This window comes from Acinonyx jubatus, chromosome B3 (assembly GCF_027475565.1).
Source record: "Acinonyx jubatus isolate Ajub_Pintada_27869175 chromosome B3, VMU_Ajub_asm_v1.0, whole genome shotgun sequence".
Lineage (NCBI taxonomy): Eukaryota > Metazoa > Chordata > Mammalia > Carnivora > Felidae > Acinonyx > Acinonyx jubatus.
In genome coordinates, this window is record NC_069386.1 from 51,033,699 (window position 1) to 51,060,375 (window position 26,677).

Sequence of the window (26,677 nt, forward strand, 5' to 3'; positions counted from 1 at the left end):
GCAAAGAAGTTTGAGCAGACGGCAGAGGTCCATTCACTGTTGTGGAGTGGAACCAGATGACCTCACTGTAACTTTGAGCTTGCCATCATCCTGTGACCGCCCCCCCCCCCCCCCAACCAAATACCTCATTCTGCATGTTGATTTCAGGGTCTCTAAACCTTTGCCATCCAACACAGTAGCCATCAGCCACAAGTGACTGTTTTCATTTCATTTCAATTAAAATGAAATAACCTTCGGGGCACCTGGGTGGCTCAGTCTGTTAAGTATCCAACTTCAGCTCGGGTCATCATCTCATAGTTCATGAGTTCGAGTCCCATGTCTGGACTTGTCTGTGCCGACAATTCAAAGCCTGGAGCCAGCTTCAGATACTGTGTCTCCCTCTCTCTGCCCTTCTCCTGCTCACACTCTGTCTCTCTCTCTCTCTCTCGAAAATAAATAAACATTAAAAAAATATGAAATGAAATAACCTTAAAAGTTCAGTTTCTCAGTTGTATTAGGCATGTTTCAAGTGCTCCTAAGCACATGTGACTAATAGCTACCCTATTGGACAGCACAAATACAGAACATTTCCATCACCTCGGAAAGTTCTAAACAGCAGTACTTCTAACAATGTGCGTGCCTTGTTGATACTGCTTGTCTCACTGCTGTGTTCTCTTGTTTGGGTCTCAGTGTTCTCTTTTTTATTTAAAAAAAAAAATTTTTTTTAACATTTATTTATTTTTGAGACAAAGAGAGACAGAGCATGAACGGGGGAGAGTCAGAGAGAGAGGGAGACACAGAATCTGAAACAGGCTCCAGGCTCTGAGCAGTCAGCACAGAGCCCGACGCGGGGCTCGAACCCACAGACAGTGAGATCGTGACCTGAGCCGAAGTCAGACGCTTAACCGACTGAGCCACCCAGGTGCCCCGAGTGTTCTCTTTTTTAGATGGAGATCTCCTCAAGGGTAGACCGCCTAACCTGAATTGTATGTAGGTTTATAGCACCTTTGGTCAGGCCACCCTTTTTAAAAATGTAATTGCTAAATAAGTACTTGGTTGATTTGTCCATTGCTGTGTTAGTTATGAAGCTAGTATGGAGAAATTAGCAGTGAGGTCATCTAAGTTCAAAATGCGCATACATTTCACAACACATCCCATACATGGGTCTCTGAAGTCTGCTCAAACTTCTTTGCTTGGCACGGGGTTGTCAGGGTCCTCTGTGTTTAGGGTCCACAAAGGGATGTAGCTAGGATGGCTTCATGAACTCCACGGGTCTTTTCACATATTGCAGTGGTCGCTGGCCTTAAACTGCTTGGATGCCCAGTGTGTCCTAACCCTTCTTTGTCTTAGTTTCCCCCTCTATAAAATGGGAACCATGATGGTGCTCACTTCATATAGTTGTTGTAAGCATTAGATGAGATGATACATGGAAAGTACTGGAGACAGGGTCTGGCACAGAGTTCCTTCCAGTTCTGCTCCTGAGACACCTTAGCTGGTCATGGATTTATGCCCCGATGAAGCAGAAGGGGATGTACTTTGACCAAAAGCTCCTTTCCTTTGTTCTTCTGATCTCACTTAACCCTTTTATCCTTGCCTGACCGTTTACTCTCTGACAGAATGAATACCCTGGAAAGAGTCAGACTTGGCCTGGACCTCAGGCTCAAGATCCTTGCCTGTTGTGCTTCTCACTGAAGTCTCACTCAGGCCAGCCACACTTTCACATGACCTTGCCTCACTAAAGAGAATTCCTTCACTGAGGTCTTAAGTCCTCTCCTTCACATCCTCGCTTTGGAGTTAGTTCACTTTCGTGGATTCTGGAAGACGTGGAATAGTGAAATGATTTAGTTATGGATCAGTCACACAGTGAGTGGGGAATGCCAAAATGAAGATCCCCAGATGGTGTGTTTTTAGTTGCTTTTCCTCCTCACTGACCTGACGCTTATCATGGTAGTGGCCTGGGGCGGGGCGGGGGGTGGGGGTTATTTCTGTTAGAGGCATCTGTCTTTCTAGTGGAAGCATTAAGTCCAAACAGAAGGCAGCAACAATGCCTAGACTCAGGCTGAGCTGGAGCCTTCCACATATTTTTGGTTTGAAATCTTTTGCACCTTTGGTTTTGTTTAATCTTTGAAGTAGAGAAGACTGTCTAGGTTCTGAAATTATTTAAGAACATGACCTAGCTGCTATTGAAATAGTGCAGGTGTCCTCAAGGGAGAAGCAGAGGGTGGCTGTGGCCACTCTTACTCAGCATTTAGGACCTGCTGTTTTTTGCTTGGAGGGAGTGGGGGGAGTCACAGGTGATGACAACACCTGCCATTCCCACGCAGACCAGGGAGCATGGATATCGACATGAATGAGCCTGCCCCCCCCCCGCCTTAGAGTATCTCCAAGCTCCTTGATGCACCACCTGGTGCCTACCCCCACCCCCCACCCTACTCCTGCCCTGGAGTCCTGACCTAGCAAAGCCCTGCTCGCAACTGGCAGGTTCTCTATCGTGATTTGCAGACATTGGACACAAAATCCTCCCTAGTAGCTGGCTAGGTTTATTTTTGGCTCCAGGAAATGTGCTAATGACCTAAGGTGACCGAGTATGTTATATATTCGTAATTTATATGCTACCTACAGCAGTCAAGGTCCCAGTGGGAAATACAGGGTCCACATAAATTAAGATAAAAGAAGGAGGGTTTATCTATGAAGGGACCAACTACAAAGATGTGGACAGATCTGTGGGAGCTATAAGGGGCAGCAAGTAGCCAGGGTCAGGAGCAGAGCTGTTCACTGCTCTTTCCCATTTGGGCACAGCAGTGTCACTGGAGCCAGAAAGTAGGGTTGGGGGAAGTCATCACCAGACCAGGAGCGATGACCTGTCAGTTGGCAACACTGAGAGCCTGAGGCAACTTTGCAGGGAGAGAAACAGGGATGACCTATCTAGTACCTCTCTCCTCCTGATCTCTGATCTCCTGCCAGCAGTCCTCGCTGGTCACACCCAACCAGAGGCCAGAGGGCATGAGAGCCCATTGCCTTCAGCCAGATGGTTCAGCCCCTGGGGCTGCAGAGGCAGATGGAATCATCCAGCACCCACCACAAGAAGAATTCAAGGAGCTTGTGAACCAAAAAAAAAAAAAAAAAAAGAAACACAATGAAAATAAAGGAAGCATATCACGTCTAATAAATGAGAGCTGATTCCCTCAGGAAACTGACATGAAGTGGTTACTTGCATATTACTTTTTGTGTTGAACTTCTAGCAGCAATGCTAAAAGGGGAAACCTAGAGGGCTGCAGAATTCACATCTGTGTCATTTCAAGTTCAGATCTTGGCACTGATGGCACTAGAGTGTCTTGAAAGAATTCAGGTGCTTATCTTACTAGTGTGAAGTAAGAGAAGAAATGCAGTAACCCTAATTTGGAAATTTTTTTTTCAGGTTTCAAGGAAGATTTGCAGATGGATGTTTTTAAGATCCTAGCAGCCATCCTCCATCTGGGCAACGTGCAGATCACAGCGGTGGGCAGCGAGAGATCCTCAGTTAGTGTAAGCCGCTGCTTTATTTCACCTTCCTGTGTTCAAAGAGTCATGAGTAGAGAGTCTTGTGGTTACCCTGCTTCTGCATCTTAACACCGGGCACCTTGGGCCCACTGGGGAGACCTGGTTTCAAGAGAAGGAAGCAAGGATTTCCAGGGGTGGCTTTTAAAGAGTAAAACTTCTTCCCCTTGCAACAGTAGAGGAGGGGGAAAGGCATTCTCTATGTGTTTTCCTTTATTCAGTAAATTTTTACCAAGTTCCTTCTATATGCCAAGCCCTGTTGTAGGCTCTGGAGAAACAGCAGCAAACAAAGCAAGACAGGAAGCCCTTCATGGGGCTTATGCTCTAGGGGAAGGAAGTGGAGGGGAGGAGACACAATAAATAATTATGGGCTCTGGCAGCTGGTGGTGGCTATTAAAAAGGAAACTGAAACAGAGTAGGGGCTACAGAGGGGCTGTACGTCTTTGTGTAGAGCATTCAGAGAAAGCCTTGCTGATATGGTGGCAGTGGGCAGAAGCCTGAAGCTGAGAAGGTGAGTTGTGCCTGTATTGGGGGAAGAACATTCAAAAGTAGAGGGAACAGCAGGCGCAGAGGCCCTCAGGCAGGAGGTGTTTGAAAAATAGTAAAAAAAAAAAAAAAAAGATCAAGTCAATATATCCACAGAGGAATGAGTAAAACAAGGGGTGGTACATGAGGCCAGAAAATGTGTGTGTGGGAAGAGAGGGTACAAGTCATGTAGGGCCCTGAGGGAGCTGGATATGTTAAGCAGAAAGGATGCCTCCTGCCTCCCAACACTTGCCTGCACTAAGCACCAATGGTGCTGGCTTTCTCTCTGGAAATATATTCCATAGAAGTTTTGTGACAGGTTTCTTTACTTACCAAACACAAAGTTAGTTTATATGTGTGTCTCTTCGACAAAATTATGAGAAGTGATCCTTGGTAGCGGCATGTATTTGGTTATGCTCATTAATACCCACATCAAGAAGAAAATAACATATAGTGAAAAATGTTTCTATGAAATGTGCAGTCTCTTGACCTTTAAAGCTTGGCATATATATACACGTCTATCTTGTCAGCTGCCATCACCATAACAAAACAGCATAGGCTAGATGGCTTCAACAAGAGGAAGTGGTTTTCTCATAGTCCTGAAAGTCTGAGATCGGGATGCCAGCATGGTTGAGCTCCTGATGATGGCTCTCTTCCTGGCTTGCAGATAGCCTCCTGTTTGCGGTGTCCTCACAGCAGAAAGAGAGAGAGCAAGAGCTCTGGTCTCTTCTTCTTCTTAGAAGGGTACTGATTCCATCATGGGGTCCCACCCTTATGACCTCATCTAAACACAGTCCCCTCCCACGGGCCCTACTCCAAATACTGTCACACTGGAGGTTAGGGCTTCAACATATGAATTTTTGGAGGAAGCATTCAGTTCATGATCTAACAATGTCCATTTTCATGTTCTCCGAAAGACTCATGGGGACAGTACACTGGTAATTTCTTGGCTCTCTGGTACCTGAAGTTTAGGGCAGAAGAGAACCAAACAGAGTGGATGGAGCATGTAGTTTTTGGCTCAGTGCCTCAGTTCTGTTGTCCTTTGACCAGGAAGTAATTTTCCTCCCTCTCCTCAAGCTCTCACACTAAGTGCCCCTCCCATCCCACCAGTGTCCAGCCCTCATTGGGTTAGTCAGTTCACATGAGACTGGGAGCTTCTGGGAGAGGGGATAGTAGGCCTGGGTAGGAGCCTCTTGTGCATGTGGTGGGTGTTCTTTCTCCCTCTGTACCTTCCCATGTACCTCCGTGGAATGGGCTTCTGCACGCGTTCTTTTCAAACTCCTTAGACTAAAGGTGTGATTTCCACCCAACAATTGCCCTTGCATTGAACTCTGTCCCATGAAGTTTGTTATGAAGGTAGTATTTTGGAGGAAGAGTTAAAACCACTAGACTAAAAATCCTTTGTTTATCAATCTAAGGAGACAAAGTCCTCAAAAAAGATGTATAATCTCCTTTATTGAAATTTTACTTATTTTGAGAGAGACAGAAACAGCATGAGTAGGGGAGGGGCAGAGAGAGAGGAAGAGAGAGAGAATCCCAAGCAGGCTTCACACTGCCAGTGCAGAGCCTGATGTGGGGCTCAAACTCACAAAACTGTGAGATCATGACCTGAGCTGAAACCAAGAGTTGGATGCTTAACTGACTGAGCCACCCAGGTGCCCCAAGATGTAGAATCTTCATAGCAAAGTAGAGTTCTATAATTACTGGTCCTATCTTTGGAACATACATACCATTTGTTTGCATCAGAAATTTGAAATATCATGCAAATACAATCTAGATGAAGTCACGTTTTTAAGAATTGTTGCCCCTTTCCTTCCCCCGTGGCAGGACCTGTAGCTGAATGTTTTTGACTCAGATGGTTTAGTTCCTTCTTGGAAGGAAGAAGACCCATGACTCTGGCAGTCTGCTACACACTGAAGAGGTCAGGTGCCCGAGTAAAAGATTTGTGTTCCTGGAATGTTGGTCAGAAGGGGTGTGGGTGGACAGTAAGGAGGTACTGGGACTTTTTAGGTTCTATGCTCCACTGTAATCTGATGCTTTTTAAGTACAACCACATGGTTTTCTGATTGCCTGTGATGATTCTACAGATTAGCCTGCCTCAGAAGTTCCCTTGCCAGAGAGGAATGATACTGCTCAGTCACAGGGTTCACACCTCCTTGCCAAGTGACAAGGACTCCTTGTCCATGCTGGTTGAGGACAAACAGAAACAGACCTTTCCTTGTCTGCTGACCAATGGGGCAGCTCTCATGCCCCAGCTGGGAGAGAAGCAAGATTTACTTTGTGTGTCCAGGAAACGTCTTTGACACATTCACCCTGTCAGCTGAGAAGCCAGCTCTGTGAAGGGACCCCACTGGGTGCTCTGACAATGACATCTAGGTACCTTAGGACTAAGACCTCCCATGAAAAACCCAAGCACACAGGGAGGGACAGAGTGAGTGAACGTGCAACGGCAGGTGTCCCTGGCATCTTGCAAAGGAAAGAGAGGGACCTTGAGGCTGTGTCCACATGCACAGAAAGGGGAGGATTGCCTTCGTGGCCTTACTCACCCCTGACATTCTTTGGCCAGAATGAAAATCCAGGTGGGATGCAGCCCAGGACTGCCAAGGCCATGTGCAGGCCCCATGCTGCTGTGGCCTCTCCTGCCTTCCTCCCAGGCTTGCCTCTGTCTCATGAGGCCTGGTGATTCTCACGCCAGTTCATCCTCGTCTCTCACATAGGCCCAGATGGAGGCCGAGGGGCCCCTGCTGGGTAGGCTGGAGCTGGGTTGGATGGCCAGATGGCCCTGATGGGGTTTGTACTTGTTTTTGAAGGAGGATGACACTCACCTGGAGGTGTTCTGTGAGCTCCTTGGCCTGGAGAGTAGCAAATTTGCTCAGTGGCTATGCAATCGGAAAATCATTACAACCTCTGAGACGGTGGTAAAACCCATGACCAGGCCCCAAGCTGTCAACGCCAGGGATGCACTGGCCAAAAAGATCTACGCTCACCTGTTCAACTTCATTGTGGACAGAATTAACCAAGCGTTGCAGTTTTCAGGCAAGCAGCACACTTTTATTGGTGTTTTGGACATTTATGGGTAAGATTCTCTTCTGTGAGCCTGTCTTTTGTCATTTAAATGTCAAATGCTCATTATTTTTAGATCATTTTGTTCTCATTCCTTTTTTGTGTTTCACATGATCAGAAAGGTGGTCTTCTCTCTGTTTGCATGTATGAATGTTAAGTATGGTCCCCTGGGCTCCAGTGTGTTTTATGTAGAGTGTATTAAATCAGTGCTGAATTAATAATGGCTGACATCAAGAGCTCACCATATGCTAGCTACTGTGCTGGATGGTTTTCATGTGCTTTCTCACTCTTCAAACAGAAAGGAAACAACCAAGGCTTAGACTCAGAAATGTGTTCGCGGTTGCTCTGTTGGTGGGAGAGCCTAGTGCTGTGTGAAATTCCTGCTCATGTCTGAGATGTGGAGCCCTGACACACCTTTCCCATTTCAAAGGGGCAAAATGACATGCCAGACGTTCTGGACCTTGCTCATGTTCACAGGGTCCTAGGTTGACCCAAACCCAGGCTTTTGACCAGCCAGCTTCTCACACCAGAATCCTCTTGTTGTTGGACCCCAGCCCTTCTCCAGCTCTTCTAATACTGTTGGGGACCAAGTTCCCACCACACTGGAGGCGCTTTTCCTCCTCTTTGCCCAGTCTTCCTTTTCTAAATCCCAGGCCGAACACATGCTCGAGATGCCCACAGAGTCCCCAGAGTGTGAGTAAGTGAGGACAGACCAGCGTGGGAGCAGGCTCTGAGGGTTGGTGGAACTCAGGCTTCTGTTTGTCAACACCTGGCCTTAAATACCCAATGCCTCACCCCTCCCAGGACCAATCCTGGTTTCTCCATGTGGGAAGGGGCAGATTATTCCATTTGAGGCATCACAGAGTATCCCACCTGGCTTGGGGAGTGTTCCCCCACACCCTGTGAGAAGCAGCCCAACCTCTCTTTCCCATACAAAGAGGAGAGCCCAGCTCTAGGCACCCCTACCCCAGCCTGCTGGAGGAGGGAGGAAGCAGATGGGCCATGATGCTGTTGAACTTTTACCCAGGTACAGAGAAACCACTTTCCCATAGTTTAATGTGAGACAATGCCTCAAGGGAGTTACTTTGTTTAATTTAGATTCTGAGTTAATGCATGTGACTCCCAATTAATAGCATATGTCAACAGTTCTAAAATACTGATACATCACTGGGATGGTCTAATAAATGATTTACCTTGTCTTGTTCTAAAAAGAGGATTTGAGCAGCCAGTAAAAATCTAAGTAGACTTTTAAAGTGTTTTTTTTTTTTAATGTTTTTTATTTGAGATAGGGAGAGGGGTAGGGGAGGGGCAGAGAGAGGGAGGGAGAGAATCCCAAGCAGGCTCTGTGCTGTCAGGGCAGAGACCAACTTAAGGCTCAGTCTCACAAACTGAAAGATCATGACCTGAGCCAAAATCAAGAGTCAGATGCTTCACCGTCTAAGCCACCCAGGTGCCTCAACCTAAGTAGGCTTTTAAAAACTAATAGTCTTATTTAACAATGGTCTCTTTCATTGTGGTGTAAATACATGATTGTTACAGTAATCTCTCTTCTGTGTTTTTTAATGTGTTAAAAATAAATTGTCCTTTAGGATATATTATTCCATTTATCCAACACAATCACGTGTGTGATTGGTGAATGGAATAGGGACATGGCCCTTGTCCTCTTGGGATTTAATCTTAGTGGAGGAGGCAGGCAGGTTATTAGAGATTGAGAGGGTTCTTGTGATGGGAGTAAGCAAATGAGCAGATGGATGTGCTGGAGGTTTGGGGGTGGGGGGAGGAGGGCAGCTGAGTACGAACCTCGGTGTGGAGGAGAATGGCTGGCAGGCAGCAGTCAGATCCACGAAGACCACTATCATAAGGAATTTGAAGTTTTGGTTCAGTGAGCAAATCAGAGACAGGAGTAACTATAAATTTATAAGAACTTGTTAGAGTATACTTTAAATTAAAATTTAAAAATTAAGTTCCTCTTCAGAAATTCTAAAAGTAGCGTACTTGCTGCCATCCATGAATTAATGGTGCCTTCTAAAAAAAAAAAAAAGAAAGGAATAAGCTCTTTTCTAAGTAACAGTGCTGCCGCCTGGGGTGGATCCTTTCACTACTTTCTCCATCTGGTAAGCTCATGTGGATCAGCCCTTGCTCATGCACACCATGCAGCCTTTGAGGGAACGGGGCTCAATTCCACCTGGAAATACAGCAGCCCCAAAGTAAAAGTTAGCAGCGCTGAAAAGCTGTGAGTCTGGAGGTGTCTGCTGAGAACAACATGAAGACTTGTGGTTCCCCAGCCAGTCAGGCTGGGGTCTGGAGCTATATGCTGGGGTTGGTCTATGTGCTCTGGATCCAGAGTGGGAAGGGCCTGGGGCTAGGAGGCAGAACCCTGGGAGCAAGCATGGCAGCAAACCAGTTGTGTGGCCCTGAGAGAGTCCAAGACCTCTCTAAACCTCAGTTTCTGCATCTGTAAGATGGGACCTCTCTCATAGGGCTATTCTGAAGGCCAAATGGAAGAAATTGTGAAGTCACCTTAAGAACCATAAGCATCATTTAAATGTGAAATGTTGTAGCTGATGTGCTTCTGGCATTTTAAGTCATAGATTTAGGTCTTCCCATGGCTTTTGAACTTTAGATCTGAGGGCCCATTTTGGGGAGAGAGAGTAGGCAAAAGGGCAGGAAAATAATAATATTTGATATTCCATCCCTGCTCTAGAAAGCCTTGCTTTTGGCCCTGGCTCTGGGCTGAGGAGCATAACAAGGCCCTTTGGACTCTCCCCCTGGCCTAGCGCTGGTCTCTCTACCGTGTCCAGACCGGCCCTGGGCTTCTGAGGGTGTATGTGGAATGGGATCATCAAGAGCTGTGTGGGTTCTGCTCCTGCCCTGATCACCCTGAAGCTGTCCAGAGTGCAATCCAGGCCCTCAACCTACCCTGGAATTCTAACCTGAGCCAAACTAGCTCAGTCAGGTGAGGTTCCCAGGGAACCTGTGTTTGGAGTTGGCAGGAACCACTCAGAATTAAAGCAATTAAGAACCAAGGCTTTGGAGGCACTAAGAGCTGGGGTCAAATTGCATGTCTGGCACTACTCGCTGCTTTGGCCTCTGGCCCTCAGGTGTAACGGTGGGTCTTGCTGGTCCTGCACATAGGGCAGTGTTAGGGTTAAGTGAGGTCATAGGCCCTGACCCTCATACCTGCAGTGCAGGAGCGCTCCTGGCAGAAGCGTTCACCTGGCTGGGAGGCAAAAGTCGGTGCTGTGTTTTGTCCAGCCCACATCACCACTTACAGGGTGAGAGAATTCACATGTGAGTCCAGATTTTCAGCTTCTCTTGTGAGTCGAGCCGTCTGGCATGCAGACCTGCGTTAATCATGGTCACGGCAGATGGAACGGAGTTGCAGCTGCCGCCGCAGGACAGCCTGCTTGTGGTAGCCTGCGGTAAGGCTCACTGTAGTGCTGTCTCCAGCCTGCTCCCTGTTTCTGTCACCGCCTGCCTCCTCTCCAGTCTTGAGCTTGCAACTCCAGAGATAAGTATTTAAAGTCTAAAAGTAGACCCGATGGGGTCTGCTGGGCTGTGGGCCATCGAATGACCTCGCCCTTGTCCTCCAAGAACTATGAAGCCAGGCCTTGAGGAGGCAGCTGTGCAACAAAGAGTGAGCGAACAGGAAACAGCATTGCCTTTGACCTGAAAGCATGGGCCTTGTAGTCAGGCAGGCTCATAGTCGCTGCGTGACCTCAGGCACCTTTCTTAATCTCTCAGAGTCCCATTTCCTCATCGACAAAGAGAAGATAATTGGGTGTCAGTGCTGTTGTGTGAATCAAATGATGCATCCTCTTGTGACCAGCCTTCTGGAAGGCCTGCTTCAGGGTTGGTGCCTTGTACACACCAGATTCCTTGGAGAGGCAGCTTGGAAAAAGATGATTTGTAACCTGCCAGGATATTAAAACCAAAAGCTGTGAGGCATATTTAAAATTTGCAGAAAACATAGCAAACTTCTAAACTGTGAAGTTCGTCAAAAAATACTGAGCTATAAACAAATGTGTGTGCCCTTCAAGAAATGTTTTAACTTGTTTAAACCATATTTCAGTTTTGAAACCTTTGATGTGAACAGCTTTGAACAGTTTTGCATCAATTACGCTAATGAAAAGCTGCAACAGCAGTTTAACCTGGTAGGTGACTTTTCTGCCTTCTTTCTTTTCTGCCTACTTCTCAACCCTGCATGCGAGCCAAAGAGCCTCTCTCTCCTCACATCTCCAGAGTAGTGAAGGAGCCACACGCTGGGTCACTGCACCACCTTGTGGCCATATCTTGAAATCATACTTGCCCATCCCTTTTCCTGTTTTTCTAGGCCCCTGGCCAGCTGCTCAGCTTCAGTTCATCGCTTCCCATGCTTGGTCACAGACCCTCTGTGCAGCTAGACTGAATAATTTAGTTAGTTTCCACGGCCCTGCAAGCCTCTTTATCCTTGTACCTGCCCCTCTCGGTGCTGTAACCCACCTGCTCCTGTCCTGAGAGCTGAGATGGTTTGAATCTCAGCTCTCTCACGTTCTTCCTTTGGGACCTTGGGCTCAGAGCCTCAGTTTCCTCTTTTTTAAAACTGGGTCAGTAGTCTCTGCCTGTGTAATGTTGTAAGGAGAATACCTAACACTGACTCATACTCATTAAATGTTTCTTTTCTTTCCATTTCCTCACTTTGGAATAAATCCATGTATACCGTTGAATTTCATCCCCTTGCAAATTTGTATTTTCTCAAGGATTCCCTGGAAGTTTAACATTTAATAACTACAAGTAAGGTTTATTCCAGGTAGATATGCTACGTAGCTCACTTGAAGTCACCCCACCATTCTTTGCATTCCCCTTAGTCCCCTCACTACTGTGCTCTCTCTGGTCTGTTTGAGAGTCATTTGTTTCTCAGCTTCCTATTGGGCTTCCTCTCCTCACTGCCCCTCCACTCCCCCCACCTGTAGCCAGGATGAGCCTGAGCCTGTCCTCTGGGAAGCCTCCCTGATACCTTTAGGGCCTGAACAAGGAGTGAACAAAGCTCTCCATGTTGTTGGCTTCTCACACTGGCCCCACAGCCAGCATTTGCGAGCAGGCTGGCTCCCACCGGCCAGAGAGGCTGCCTCTTTCTTGGATACCAGCAATGCTATGAGCAGGGAGGGGTTGCAGGACCACCCTGAGTATGCTGGGTGTTGAGTAAACAGCATGTGGGGTTCCACTCAGACCAGGTGGGAGGATGACAGCTAGACTCACGTTAGGAACTTGACAACGTTGATCATGGATAAGGAGGGCTGCCTGTACCTCAGGGTCTTCCTTAAATACTGCAAACCAGTCGGGTGTCTGTATTTTCCAGATGCTTATGTCCTAGACTTTGGAAGCACACTTTAATGTTTTGTTTTATTTTCTCTATTAACTTCTGGATTTCCAGCATGTCTTTAAACTTGAACAAGAAGAATATATGAAGGAAGATATCCCTTGGACTCTGATAGATTTTTATGACAACCAACCAGTTATTGACTTGATTGAAGCAAAAATGGGCATTTTGGAGCTACTGGATGAAGAATGCTTGGTAACTTAAATTTTTTTTTCAACTTCCAAGTGGTAACAAATGAGAATATTACAAAATGGATTTTTAAATGTACATTTAAATTTCAGATGTGTTACCCATTTGGTTGAGTATTAATGCTGGGACAGGAGTCTGTAGCAGGAACAGCAGAGGGCCGGGTGAGCCTCACCCTCAGCATGTGTAGCCCACCATTGGGTAACACGCACAACCTCTCAGGCCATGTCCAGCAAGGGGGAGCCCTTTGAGCACCTAGGGGTATGTAGAATGGACCGGAAAATGGCAGGTGACTTCATGCCACTTGTTAATGACTAACAAGAATTGAGTTTTCTTTTGTTTCCTCATTCTTGTGAGTCATCCATTTGGAGGTGTAGCTGAAAAATCAACATCATATAATTTGAAAGAAGCGTTCTACTGTTGTTATGTCCTTCTGGGAGGAGCAACTTAACAGTGGGGCAGCCTAGCAATGTTCCTCATGGGACCTCAGGGACAAATAATCCCCAGGGCAGTATTTTGTTTTTGGTTTAAAGATTGTATTATGATGCTTAAACATAGATTTAGTTTCCTCTCCAGAGATTTATTTCTACCAAATAAAAAAAACATACTGTTGAAGAGTTACTGGCATTTTCTCCCCAGAATTGTTGATTCCATGGTTTTACTCATGAATTATCCTATCTGGTACCACAGTGACAGAAGACTTAAAGGGCTGGCATCAGGTCAAAGCATTCCGGAATGATCTAATGAGGGTAGGGTGCATAGGCCAAGGTAGCCTCCAGGAAATACTTGTACCTACTCTACACAGACATTCCCTAGGTGACCAATGTCACGAAGAAGCATGCAGGAGTCGTTTGGGCACAATGGGATATTAACTTCACTAAGTTTGGATTGAAAACTGGCTTCAAATTGATCATTTGCGAATCACCAGCATCAAGAACAAGTTTTGCAACTAAGCTTTGTTTCAGTAGGTAGTTATTAGTTAAGCAGTAAAACAAAAAGAAAATCTATTTTTCTGAGATTGGGCAAAGTGGGGAGGACTATATTTAGGTGCCAGTCTTTCCCCATTCAATGGAGAATAAAAGTCACATTCATGTAATGGAACCCATGCTATTTGTCCCCTGAACCTTACCTTTAGACTTCTCTGAGAAGAAGTAATAGGAATACTGCCAAATTTGCAAAAATAAATTTCTTCATTCTTGAGTCATAGGTCCATTTCCTTCTAGTTTATAACATTTTGTTTGTCTAAAGGGACATGGATATATCTATTTAAATGGCACCCTAAAGATTGTTAAGATCAAGGACAGATGTATGCCTAGAGTTGCTTTATAAAAAGGAACCATAGGGGCACCTGGGATGGCTCAGTCAGTTAGGCGTCTGACTCTTGATTTCGGCTCATGTTCCTCTCATCGTTCATGGCATCGTGCCCCACATCTGGCTCTGCTGACAGTGTGGGGCCTGCTTGGGATTCTCTCTCTCCTCTCTTTTCCCCTCCCCCACTCATGTTCTCCTTCCCTCTCTTTCTCTCTCACTCAAAGTAAATAAATAAGCATTTAAAAAATAAATAAAATAAAAAATAAAGAAATAATAAAATAATTTTAAAAAATAAAGAAAAAGGAGGGGCACCTGGGTGGCTCAGTCGGTTAAGTATCTGATTTTGACTCAGGTCATGGTCTCACAGTTGGTGAGTTTGAGCCCCGCATCAGGCTCTGTGCTGACAGCTCAGAGCCTGGAACCAGCTTTGGATTCTGTATCTTCCTCTCTCTCTTTGCCCATCCCTACACATACACACACACGCACACACACACACACACACACACACACACACACACACACTGTCTGTCTCTCTCCCCCAAATAAATAAACATTAAAAATAATAAAAATCAGCTGCAGATCTAAGCATCTCACTCTGGGGTTCCAGCTCACTTGATTTATCAGAATTAGTGCTTTTTTGTGCTTCTTAACCTTTCATCTCCAGTTGTCTTACTTACTATTTGGTTTGCTTTTGTCTTGCAGTTACCACATGGAACTGATGAAAACTGGCTTCAAAAGCTATACAATAATTTTGTCAACAAGAACGCTTTGTTTGAAAAGCCCAGAATGTCAAATACATCCTTTATCATCCAGCACTTTGCTGATAAGGTACAATGAAAGTCTGGAGCAATGCTGTCTGTGCTGGAGCTGTTCCCTGGTGGCAGCAGGCAGGCCAGAAACTTTTCTGATCAGATTCAAGTCACACGGCATATAGCTGTGATGAAGAATACATGCGTGTGTGTTTAACAGTCTTTGTTTGTTTTTATCGCAAAATATGAGTTTCAACGGTACTGCCTTAAACATGAATGTGGTGCTAGTGGACCTCATTTCTGATTTTGGATTTCCTGTGAATTCATTAGTCTCTTATCAGTTTATTTCCTCTATAAAGTTCTCAAAATCAAGGCAGCATAATTGTTTTCTATAATGAAAGCTATATATTTTTTTGAGATTTTCCTTTGTTATTCAGTTATATTTATTACAGTGGTAACATAGGTTGGCTGAAGATGTTGTGTTTTCTGTGTGGTCTTTATTTTCTTCTTTATAGATCTATGTTTTATGAAACAAATGTACCTTAATAAAAAGACAAAATTGATATAGTGGGAGAGGGGCCAAGATGGCAGAGCAGCATGGAAGCTCTTGGCTTCTCTCGTCACTGAAATGCTGCTAGATCAGCACCAAACCATTTTGTACACCTAGAAAATTGATGTGAGGATTAACCCAACAATCTGTATAACTTGAGCCACAGAACTTGGCGGGTACACAGCATGGAGAGATCAATTGGGAAGAGAGAAGCCGTGGAGGGTAGGGAACTGTTTTTGCAGAGAGAGGACTGAGAAAATGGGGGAGAGTCCAGGAAAAGCACTCCCCCGAAAGTAGCTGGAGAGAAAGAAAAAGAGTGGAAACACCCACAAGTGACTGAACCAGAAAGGGAGAAAGGGAAAGGAGAGCGTTTCAATACCATTAGTACTCTGGAAACAAGGTAGAGCAGAGTCAATATGTGGTGGTGCTCTGATGGGAAGGGCGAATCCCCAGAAGCAGACAGGGAGGTCCAAGGGCTCCGTGGACCACACAGGGAGAAGGTGTTCCCCTGCTAGGAGGGCATTTGGTAGAGGCTGTAGTGTCCCCACAGGCAAAGGTCCCAGCAGACCCCAGAGAACAGCCATGTTTGCTGGTATTGGAACAAAGACACCAGAGTGAGGTGAAACCTGGCATTGGTTGTGTGTTGTGTTTTGCCATAATCTCTGAACCTCAGCTGCTGTGCTATCCCATGAACTTTTTCTGGGGCAGGCAGACACCTGGCCACAATCTCTGAAACTGTGCAACAGCATGACCGCATGAACATTCCTGGGGGGCAAGCCAGCACCTGGTCATTGCCCAGCAAGACCCTTCCCCAGAGGGTTGGAGCAAGTCAAAGCCACAGGGCTCTTAGAAGTGAGGGGTTTGGTAACACAGCCCCATTGAGATATAATTCATGAGGGAAGTGCCATCTGGCAGGCTGACAGCTTGGACACAGACAGTGTAGAAGTGGGGAGTGGACAGAAGCCAGAGACAAAGGAGGGGTGCTTGATTGCTGGTCAGTGAGAGCTCAGAGTTCTGGTGCCAGAGACTGGGAAGCTGGGTGACGCCATTTTCACCTCTCTCATGCATCTGCATACAAGTGCTCTGTGCCACACCAATCCACCCCGATAAACTAAGCAGTGCCACCTAGTAGAGAACGGAGCTGTTACATCAAGCTCCATCCAACTGCACCAACCAATCCCTAGAGGATGACCTCAAGTCTCTCTGCCTGTTTAGTGTACACACTATAAAATGCTTCAGAGTTTGACTTCTAGAGGAAACTGGATGTAATTTCATTATGTTTGCTGGTCCATCTATTTGAGTTTTTTTCTTTCTTTTCTTATTCTTGGATACAGAAAGAGAAAAAATTTCTTTTCTATTTTTTAAAAAAATATTTAAAACCTTTTTTACTATATTTTTTATTTTTTTGTAAAATTTTAAATTCTATTTTATTTTCTTCATTTCATTTTATTCTGTTTTATTGGGACTTTTTAAAATTTTTTGAACATTTTCTTCATCCTTTTTTTCTCTTCTTTTTCTTTCCCTTTTCTCTCTAGTCTATCCAACTTCTTTCAACAACCAGACCCAAATACACCTAGGATCTAGATTCCTTTATTTGATTTTTTGTGTTGTTTTTAATTTTTTTAATTTTAATTTTTTATTTTATTAACTCTTTTTCATCTTCCAAAGTGACAAAACGAAGCAATTCACCCCAAAAGAAAGAGCAGGAAGAAATTACAGCTAGGGGGTTGCCTGAGTGGCTCAGTTAAGTGTCTGACTTCAGCTCAGGTCATGATCTTGTAGTTCACAAGTTCAAGCCTCGCATTGGGCTCTGTGCTGACAGCTCAGAACCTGGAGTCCACTTCAGATTCTGTGTTTCCCTCTCTCTCTGCCCCTCCCCAACTCACACTCTGTCTCTCTCAAAAATAAAAACATTTAAAAAAATTAGAGAACTCAGTGACTCATTAAAAAAGAAAAACATCCGAATCATAGGAGTCCCAGAAGATGAAGAGAGAGAAAAAAGGGGTAGAAGGTTTATCTGAGCAAATCATAGCGGAAAACTTTCCTAACCTGGAGAAAGACACAGACATCAAAATCCAGGAAGCACAAAGAGCTCCCACTAAATTCAACAAAAACCAACCATTAACAAGGCATAATATAGTCAAATTCACAAAATACACTGACAAGGAAAGAATTATGAAAGCAGCAAGGGAAAAAAGTCCTTAACCTATAAGGGAAGACAGATGAGGTTCACAGCAGACCTATCCACAAAAACTTGGCAGGCCAGAAAGAAGTGGCAGGATATATTCAGTGTGCTGAATCAGAAAAATATGCAGCTAAGAATTATATATCCAGCAAGACTGTCATTCAAAATAGAAGGAGAGATAAAGAGTTTCCCAGACAAACTAAAACTAAAGGAGTCTGTGACCACTAAACCTGGCCTGCAAGAAATTTTAAGGGGGACTCTCTGAAGGGATAAAAGACAAAACAAAACCAAAAAAGCAACAAAAACTAGAAAGGACCAGAGAACACCACCAGAAACTCCAACTCTACAGGCAGCACGATGGCAATAAATTCATATCTTTCAGTACTCACTCTAAATGTCAATGGGTTAAACTCTCCAATCAAAAAACATAGCATAAATAGAATGGATAAGAAAACAAGATCCATCTAGACCTAAACAAGACCCATTTTAGACCTAAAGATACCTTCAGATTGAAAGTAAGGGAATGGAGAACCATCTATCATGCTAATAGTCACCAAAAGAAAGCCAGAGTAGCCATACTTATATCACACAATCTACATTTTAAAATAAAGACTGTAACAAGAGATGAAGAAGGGCATTATATCATAATTAAGGGGTCTATCCACCAAGAAGATGTAACAATTATAAACATTTATGCCCCCAACATGATGCACCTAAATATATAAGCCAGTTGATCACAAACATAAAGAAACTCATTGATAATAATACCATAATAGTAGGGGACTTCAACATCCCACTTACAGCATATTTCTTAAATTCCACATATGAGTGAAGTCACATGATATTTATCTTTCGCTGACATATTTCACTTAGCATAATACACTCTAGTTCCATCCATGTTGTTGCAAATGGTTAAGATTTCATTCTTTTTGATCACTAATATTATAGTGTTTATGTATATATATATGCATACATACCACATCTTTAGACATTCATCTATCGATGGTCATTTAGGCTCTTTCCATACTTTCACTATTGTCATTAACACTGCTATAAACATTGGGGTGTATGTGCCCCCTTTCAATCAGCATTTTTATATCCTTTGGATAAATACCTAGTAGTGCAGTTGCTGGGTTGTAAGGTACTTCTGTTTTTAATTTTTTGAGGAACCTCCATACTGTTTTCCAGAATAGCTGTACCAGTTTGCATTCCCACCAGCAGTGCAAAAGGGTTCCCCTTTCTCTATATCTAGTGTGTCCTGAATTGTTAATTTTAGTCACTCTGACAGGTGTAAGGGGGTATCTCATTGTGGTTTTGATTTGTATTTCCCTGATGATGAGTGATGTTGAACATCTTTTCATATGTCTGCTAGCCATCTGGATGTCTTCTTGGGAAAAGTGTCTATTCATGTCTTTTGCCCGTTTCTTCACTAGATTATTTGTTCTTTGGGTGTTGAATTTGATAAGTTCTTTATAGATTTTGAATACTAACCCTTTATCCGATATGTCATTTGAAAATGTCTTCTCCCATTCCACTGGTTGCCTTTTAGTTTTGTTGATTGCTTCCTTCGCCGTGCAGAAGCTTTTTATCTTGATGAGGTCCCAGTAATTCATTTTTTCTTTTGTTTCCCTTGCCTTGGGAGACATGTCTAGTAAGAAGTTGCTGTGTCTGAGGTCAAAGAGGTTGTTGCCTGCTTTCTCCTTGAGGATTTTGATGGTTTCCTGTCTTATATTTAGGTCTTTCATCCATTTTGAGATTATTTTTGTGTGTGGTGTAAGAAAGTGGTCCATGTTCATTTTTCTACATGTCGCTGTCCAGTTTTCCTAGCACCATTTGCTTAAGAGACTGTCTTTTTTCCATTGGATATTCCTTCCTGCTTTGTCAAAGATTACTTGGCCGTATGTTTGTGGGTCCATTTCTGGCTTCTCTACTCTGTTCCACTGATCTATGTGCCTGGTTTTGTGCCAGTACCATACTGTCTCGATGATTACAGCTTTGTAATACAGCTTGAAGTCAAGAATTATGATGCCTCCAGCTTTGGCTATTCAATGTCTTTTCTGGTTCCATACAAATTTTAGGATTGTTTGTTCTGTGAAGAATGCTGGTGTTATTTTGATAGGGATTGCATTGAATATGTAGACTGCTTTGGGTAGTATCGACATTTTAACGATACTTGTTATTCCAATCCATGAGCATGGAATGTTTTTCCATTTTTTTGTGTCTTCTTCAGTTTCTTTCATAAGCTTTCTATAGTTTTCAGCATATAGATGTTTTACCTCTTGGTTAGGTTTATTCCTAGGTATTTTATGGGTTTTGGTGCAATTGTAAATGGGATTGATTCCTTGATTTCTCTTTCTGCTGCTTCATTTTGGTGTATAGAAATCCCACAGATTTCCATATGTTGATTTTTAAAGATATTTTATAATTTATGAAAATTTATGACAAGTAGATATTACATTATAAACTATGTACTCTAGAGGCATAAACTATTGGAGTTTGAATTTTTAAGCACCCACCCTGGATATGTTATTGTTTGAGAGATTCAGGAAGCCTTAAGGATCAGGAAGGGCCATGTGGAGACTTTTTCTAAGCCAAATTCAGGCAATGTGAACATTTACCCACTCTAACCTGACCCCAAGGGCTTTGGTGGCCTTTGAAAGTTTTGTGGTCAGACAAATCTTACTTTCTACTATATTAATGCTGATTTAGGATAGTATTTTGGTTTGAACCCAAAGGACAACACTGAGCTTTTTTCCTCCTGATGGCTTTTTTTTCCTCCTAAGGCAGAGTGAACCTTAAGCCTGGTCTTCTTAGACCTGTGTGTGTATTAACTTCAGACATTGCAGGGAATGACTGGTCACCTGTGGCTAGAGGGAACTGGTAGAAGAATACAGAATGATCAGTGACAAGTTAGAAATCAAGGCAGTGAGAGAGCCTGGCTCTTTCCAGCAAGTGACATATTCCCAGCTTCCGAAGTTTTATATGATAGAGTTTCTGTGATAAACAGAAACAGAATCTGTTTTTAGAAGATTGCTTTTTTAGTGCCTTCATTATTCATTCTTAGAAAAAGAGAAAAACTCTTTGGTCTTAGATGCTGTCTGCTTTTGCTTCTTTGGCAATAATTAAATCCTTTCTCTGCACAGGTAGAATATAAATGTGAAGGTTTTCTTGAGAAGAACAGAGATACCGTATATGATATGCTGGTTGAAATCTTGAGAGCAAGCAAGGTTTGTAAGGTCCTACGATGGTAATTAATGTTATTCATTATATAACTTGAAATGGATCTATATGTGTATCAGGAAAGAGTAAGAAGTGTGTGGTTATGTGTACTGTCTTGCAGTGGCAAACTGTAGCTCATGCTTAGAAAAAATAACTATTTTGGAATTGGGACTAAAACATGTACCAAGCTTCTGACAGCTTGCAGACAAATCTCCACTAGGTGCAATATCAGAAATCAAATATGCAGATGCCAGAGAGGAAGGATAGCTACTATAACCAGTTAAAAGACCACAGTTTACATTTTATTCATTCTTTCACAAATATGTATATAGCATCTACCATGTGCCAAGCACTGGCCCTAGATTCTGGTTATAGCAGTGAGCAAGGCAGCCAGGATGCATGCCCTCATGAATCTCACTATTCTAGAGGGAATGACATACCCTAACCACATAAGTAGCAATGGCACGTAGTGCTAAGCACATGAAAGAAACCAGGGCAAGACAGAGAGAGGGTGACCTGGGAAGGGAATGCTGGCTCAGATGTGCAGGCTCCTCAAATCCACAGTTCTATGTGAGGAGTAGGTCACCAAAGGAATGACTTCTGGGTTTTCCTTTTCCCCTTTGAACATTTCCTTATTAATAGTTGAGAATAAGAATATTCCATACACAAGCCTTCATTTTGTGAACAGTTTAGATCGTATTTATTTTTCTTCTTTTGAAAGATCCCTAAGCCTTTGTTCATATTCAGGTATTTTGACAGTTTCCCACATAAGCATGAGCACTTCCACTAACAATCATATAGAAGTCGCAGGCATGACAACTTCAGTTATTAAAACCGATTTACGATAGAGAATTCAATATGGAAATGGCCTGCATCTTGTGTACAAAATTAGTTCATTTAATTCACCAATTGCTTACTCATCCCCAAGCATACCCTGGGGTCCGGTCTGGAAGGTGAATGCAGATCACATCAAAGCACAGATGGGTCTCTCTGCTGAGCACGAAAGCTCTCAGAGGCGTGGGAAGTACAGATCCACGGGTTTTGCAGCTGGAGCATACAAGGATGTATTAGGCAGTGATTCTCCCCCAAAGGAGATTGTCAGTGTTTGATTTAAAAGAAAAAAAAATGAGTTTTGCTCTAAGAAGATAAGACATTTAAAGAAATCATTGATGCATGGTAGAAAGTAATGAATATCTTAGAAGACACTCATAAGTGAAAGATTTTTTTTATGTAGAAGAAATTGAAATTAATTTGAGTCAGGGCACAATTTTTTTTTTACCTTTGTTTTAAACTTAATCGAAGCAAGTGAATGGGGTAGAGCTAGAAAATATTTTCATAGAACCTTGAGTAATGGGTAGAGTTTGGATTTTCAGGGATGAGAATATGAGGTAGGAAGGAGGAGAGTCCAGGTGTTGAAACAGCATGAGCCAAGGCACAGAGGTAGGGCTAGTAAATGTCTCCACTGTGTAAATGTCCATACAGACATTTAATATATATCTAATATATATATGGAATATAAATATGACATATAGACATTTGCACGGATTGCCTCTCTGCTTAGATTCCTGGAAAGAAATTATGCATCATCCAGGGGGAGGAGTGTCCTCTTGTGGGATTCAGATTAGGCTGTAGAGATTGGTGGAGACCGCTAACCTCATTTTACATGGGGTTCTTATGACCATTTATGAGGTTTGTATCACCTGCTGACTATGCGTGAACACCTTTGGACATTGAAATCCCCTTTGTTCCTTCCAGTTTCATCTCTGTGCCAGCTTTTTTCAAGAAAATCCAGTTCCTCCTTCCCCTTTCGGTTCAGCGATCACAGTTAAATCTGCAAAGCCAGTCATCAAGCCAAACAACAAGCAGTTCCGGACCACAGTGGGGAGCAAGGTACACAGAAAGTACCTGAGGATGGGGCCAGGCCCCACAGGGAGCCAGGCAGTGGTGGGGCCCACATTCCAGGCCTGGACATGGGCACTGACCTGGTTCACATCTAGTATATACATAAATGCAAAGAAAAGTCACAGCTCATTGTCATCATCCCTCAGCCTCCAAGACCGCACAGGCCTGAGAAAACCACGTGCCCAATAACATGATTTACTAAGTTCTTGCTATTTGGGAGAATTGGTTAGAGCAGAATTCTGTCCAGAACATAGGACATGCTAATACTCACAGTCACAGATTAAAACCTTTCATAATAGATGTTAATGCATGAAGCTAACTCTTCTTCTTAATTTACTAAGGTTGGCCCTTTTGTTTTCCTTGATATGAGTATCAAATTTCAGCATATTTGTTCTCTGACCTTGTTTCCTAGTTCCGCAGCTCTCTGTACTTGCTCATGGAAACCCTCAATGCAACCACACCCCACTATGTCCGATGCATCAAGCCAAATGATGAAAAATTACCCTTCGAGTAAGTGCTTCTATGCAGGAGAGGGAAAACACTGAGGCCATTTCTGTCACAATGTTGGAGAATTTGCTTATAATTCTCTTGAACTTTACTGTTTCTGGTTTTTTGTTTTGTTTTGTTTTGTTTTTTGGCTAAGTACAGTATACTTTAGTGATGGAACATGATAAGGTAGGGCTTCCCAAGCCCCTCCCTTCCTCTGGGGGCTCTGGGATGGAAACTGTGTAGGTTGGGAGATTCTCAGTGTGTTTGGGGATGAGTTGAGGCAAGGACTCCCCACCAGCTGAAGGTCTTTCTCTTCTTTCTGCATTTTCTGGGGCTGGCGATCCAGAGGGCTCTTACTCCTTGGAAGTGACGTGCACCATAAGGTCTTCCACCCAATTGCTATAGCCAAATTCATTGTCATATCAGAAAATGAGCTTGACAAAGTGGTCATTGAGAACAATGTCAACCCCAGCATCAAAGGTGAATGGGTGGGTGTAACTGTTAAAGTTGCAGAGACAACCTGGTCGTCAATGAAGTCCAGGATGCCCTTGAGGGGGCCCTCTGATGCCTGTTTCACCACCTTTTTGGTGTCAGCATATTTGGCACCTTTCTCCAGGCAGCAGGTCATATCCACAACAGACACAATGGAGTTGGAGCATGGAAGGCTGTGCCAGTGAGCTGCCCACTCAGCTCAGGGATGACCTTGCCCACAGCTTTGGCAGCACCAGTAGAAGCAGAAATGATATTCTGGGCGGCCCCTTGGTGATCATGCCACAGCTTCCCAAAGGGGACATCCACCATCTTCTGGGTGTCATGGACTGTGGTCATGAGTCCCTCCATGATGCCAAAGTTGTCATGGATAACCTTGGCCAGATGGGCCAAGCAGTTGGTGGTGCAGGAGGCATTGCTGACAATCTTGAGGGAGTTGTCATACTTTTTGTGGTTCATGCCCATCACAAACATGGGCATCAGCAGGAGGGGCAGAGATGATGACCCTCTTGGCCCCACCCTTCACGTGAGCCCCAGTCTTCTCCATAGTAATGAAGACCCCAATGGACTCCAAAACATACTCAGCGCCAGCATTGCCCCATTTGACTTTGGTGGAATCTTGCTGCTACAAGATGGAGATGGGCTTTCCATTGATGACAGCTTTCCCATTCTCAGCCTTGACTGTGCCGTGAAATTTGCTGTGGGTGGAATCATACTGGAACATGTAGACCATGTAGTTGAGGTCAGTGAAGAGGTCATTGATGACAACCATATCCACTTTGCCAGGGTTAAAAGCAGCCCTGGTGACCAGGTGTCCAATACTGCCAAATCCATTTACTCCAACCTTCACCATCGTGTCTCAGGGACACAGCTGGAAGTTCAGCAGAAGATGCTGCTGTCTTTTGAATGAGGAGGAGCAGAGAGCCTGTTGCTGTTTTTTTAATGATTCAGAACAGTACCATCCTTTACATATACTGTTAACTAGCATAAGCTCTCTGTTATGGCTAAACCACCTTGTCTCCAGGGTGAAGCAAAGGGGATAGATTTGAAAGAATAGTCTACAACTGAAGTTGATGCAGCAGAGAAAGCCAGAATGTCTCCTTGATTACAAGAAGAATTTGTATATGGCATGGTGACTACAGTTAATAATATTGTGCTGCATGTTTGAAAGTTGCTAAGAGAATAGATCTTAAGAGTCCTTGTCACAAGAAAAAAAAACTGCTGTAACTATGTGCCATGATGAATGTGATCTAGACTTCTTTTGATTGTTTCACAATATATTACAAATGCCGAGTCATTATGCTGTGCACCTGACACTACTAGAATGCTGCATGTCAGTTATACCTCAATAAGAAAGAAAAGAATTTGTTTTTTGAAAGAAATTCTGTAGAGGAACAGAGGTTTCTTCCTCAAATATGGCATGAGATATTAGACTTGTTCTCTGGGCCCCCCCCCCAGGAAAACCCCAGACCTAGGAGTGAACATTGTAGAGTCTCTTTCAACTGACTAGACCTAAGATGTGTCTGAGGGGCATGCACTGTCCATGGAGGTGGTGTATGTGTCCGTGGGCCACCAAAGGGTCCAACCTCAGCCAGAGGGTACCCTGTAAAGGGAATTCAAACAGCAAATGGGCATTTGAATGCGGTGAGTGGAAATATTTCTTCCACACTGGTTGTCATTCGAAGCTGAACCAAAGGCCACTTCCCCCATGAGACCTTTTCCATTTCCACCATCATAATCCAGCACTCCTTTCTCTGTGACCTCAGTACAGCTTCCTGAACTCTCACAGAGTTGCTGTTTTCATTTGTCCTCTGGCAGGTGTCCATTAAGTAGCTGCTGGGTGCCCTGCATGGGGATCACAGAGGCAGACCCCGCTCCTCAGGGCTCACAGTCCAGGCAGGTCTGCTGAACTGCTCATGGGCATATTTGTCCATCATGACAGCTTAACACATATTGAAATCTTCTTCTTTAAGATTCGACTCTAAAAGGATTGTTCAGCAGCTGCGAGCCTGCGGTGTTTTAGAAACAATTCGCATTAGTGCACAGAGCTACCCTTCCAGGTGGGTTGTCTCTCCTTGTTTTGGGGGGAAAATGCCAACCTTCAGGTCTGCTGAGAACCGAGGGAGAGGCTGCCATGTTTTTTGTCAGGTACTTGCATAAGATGCCCCAAGATATTCCCACTCTTCCCTGGGAAGGCCAGAGGGGGCCCCTGGCAGCCATGTACTGGTCAGGGGCCACCATCATCCCATCACCTGTTTTCACTGCTAGTGAACATCACCTCCTGCCTCCCCATTGCTCCTGAGAGGAGGAGATGGAGGGGGAGGAGAGCATAATCATCAGAGTAGAGTATTGGCAAAAAAACCACTCCTGGTCCGCTGTGTTCAGAGTGAGGTCAAAGGTCAAAGTTCAGAACAGACTCCCATCTACCCTCACTGCCACCCCAGCAGCAGTGGGATCCACAGACATGCCATGTTTCCTCGCAGCCACACCTCCTCAGATCTTCTTTGACTTTGCAGGTGGACATACATTGAGTTCTACAGTCGCTATGGTGTGCTCATGACCAAGCAGGAGCTTTCGTTCAGTGATAAAAAGGAGGTGTGCAAGGTGGTTTTACACAGGCTCATCCAGGTCAGTCTTGCTCAGCTCCTGGAATCATGGGCTCTTACCCGATGCCCATCTCCCAAATGTGTTTCCCTACCCACCTGTCCCATGACTGTGTTGTCATGAATGCCAAAGATGAAAGAAAATATGCCCAAGCATTTGAGTGCTAAGGAGATCAGAGCAGACACACTCACAGGGACATCATCTCCTGAGAGTAGGAGTCACCATTACAGACCCAGGCTTGAACCCTGACCTCCCCCAGAGTCCTCCTATCATACTCTGACCTCCCACAATTTAAGGAACTTCGATGGGTCTGGCTTATATTACACAGTCAACTGAGCCTGCCACTACACCAGGAGGTTCCCAAACATGGCAGTCCGTGTGGACTTAGGTCATTGCTCTGGCAGTGAGTTTGATAGAAAAGAAGTGGGGACAGAGTTACTATGGCCAGGAAAGGAGGTGGTGAAGACAAACCAAAATACAGACAGAAACCAGACCTTTCCAGGCTCTGCTCTATTGTAGAAACCACATAT

General features: G+C 44.2%; 1 protein-coding gene and 1 pseudogene across 2 annotated transcripts in view; one reads left to right on the top strand and one right to left on the bottom strand.

Annotated features, from left to right (window-relative positions):
* Positions 1-26,677, top strand: part of MYO5C (myosin VC) — a 104,301-nt gene that overhangs the window by 28,120 nt on the left and 49,504 nt on the right. For both annotated transcript variants that reach the window (XM_027067260.2, XM_027067261.2), the window contains 10 exons: positions 3,398-3,504; positions 6,852-7,117; positions 11,177-11,258; positions 12,518-12,658; positions 14,663-14,788; positions 20,588-20,671; positions 22,419-22,553; positions 22,978-23,075; positions 25,517-25,603; positions 26,060-26,171. In XM_027067260.2, coding sequence (XP_026923061.1) covers positions 3,398-3,504; positions 6,852-7,117; positions 11,177-11,258; positions 12,518-12,658; positions 14,663-14,788; positions 20,588-20,671; positions 22,419-22,553; positions 22,978-23,075; positions 25,517-25,603; positions 26,060-26,171 — 1,238 coding nt within the window. The remainder of the gene's footprint in view (positions 1-3,397; positions 3,505-6,851; positions 7,118-11,176; positions 11,259-12,517; positions 12,659-14,662; positions 14,789-20,587; positions 20,672-22,418; positions 22,554-22,977; positions 23,076-25,516; positions 25,604-26,059; positions 26,172-26,677) is intronic.
* Positions 23,313-25,010, bottom strand: LOC106967249 (glyceraldehyde-3-phosphate dehydrogenase-like; annotated as a pseudogene).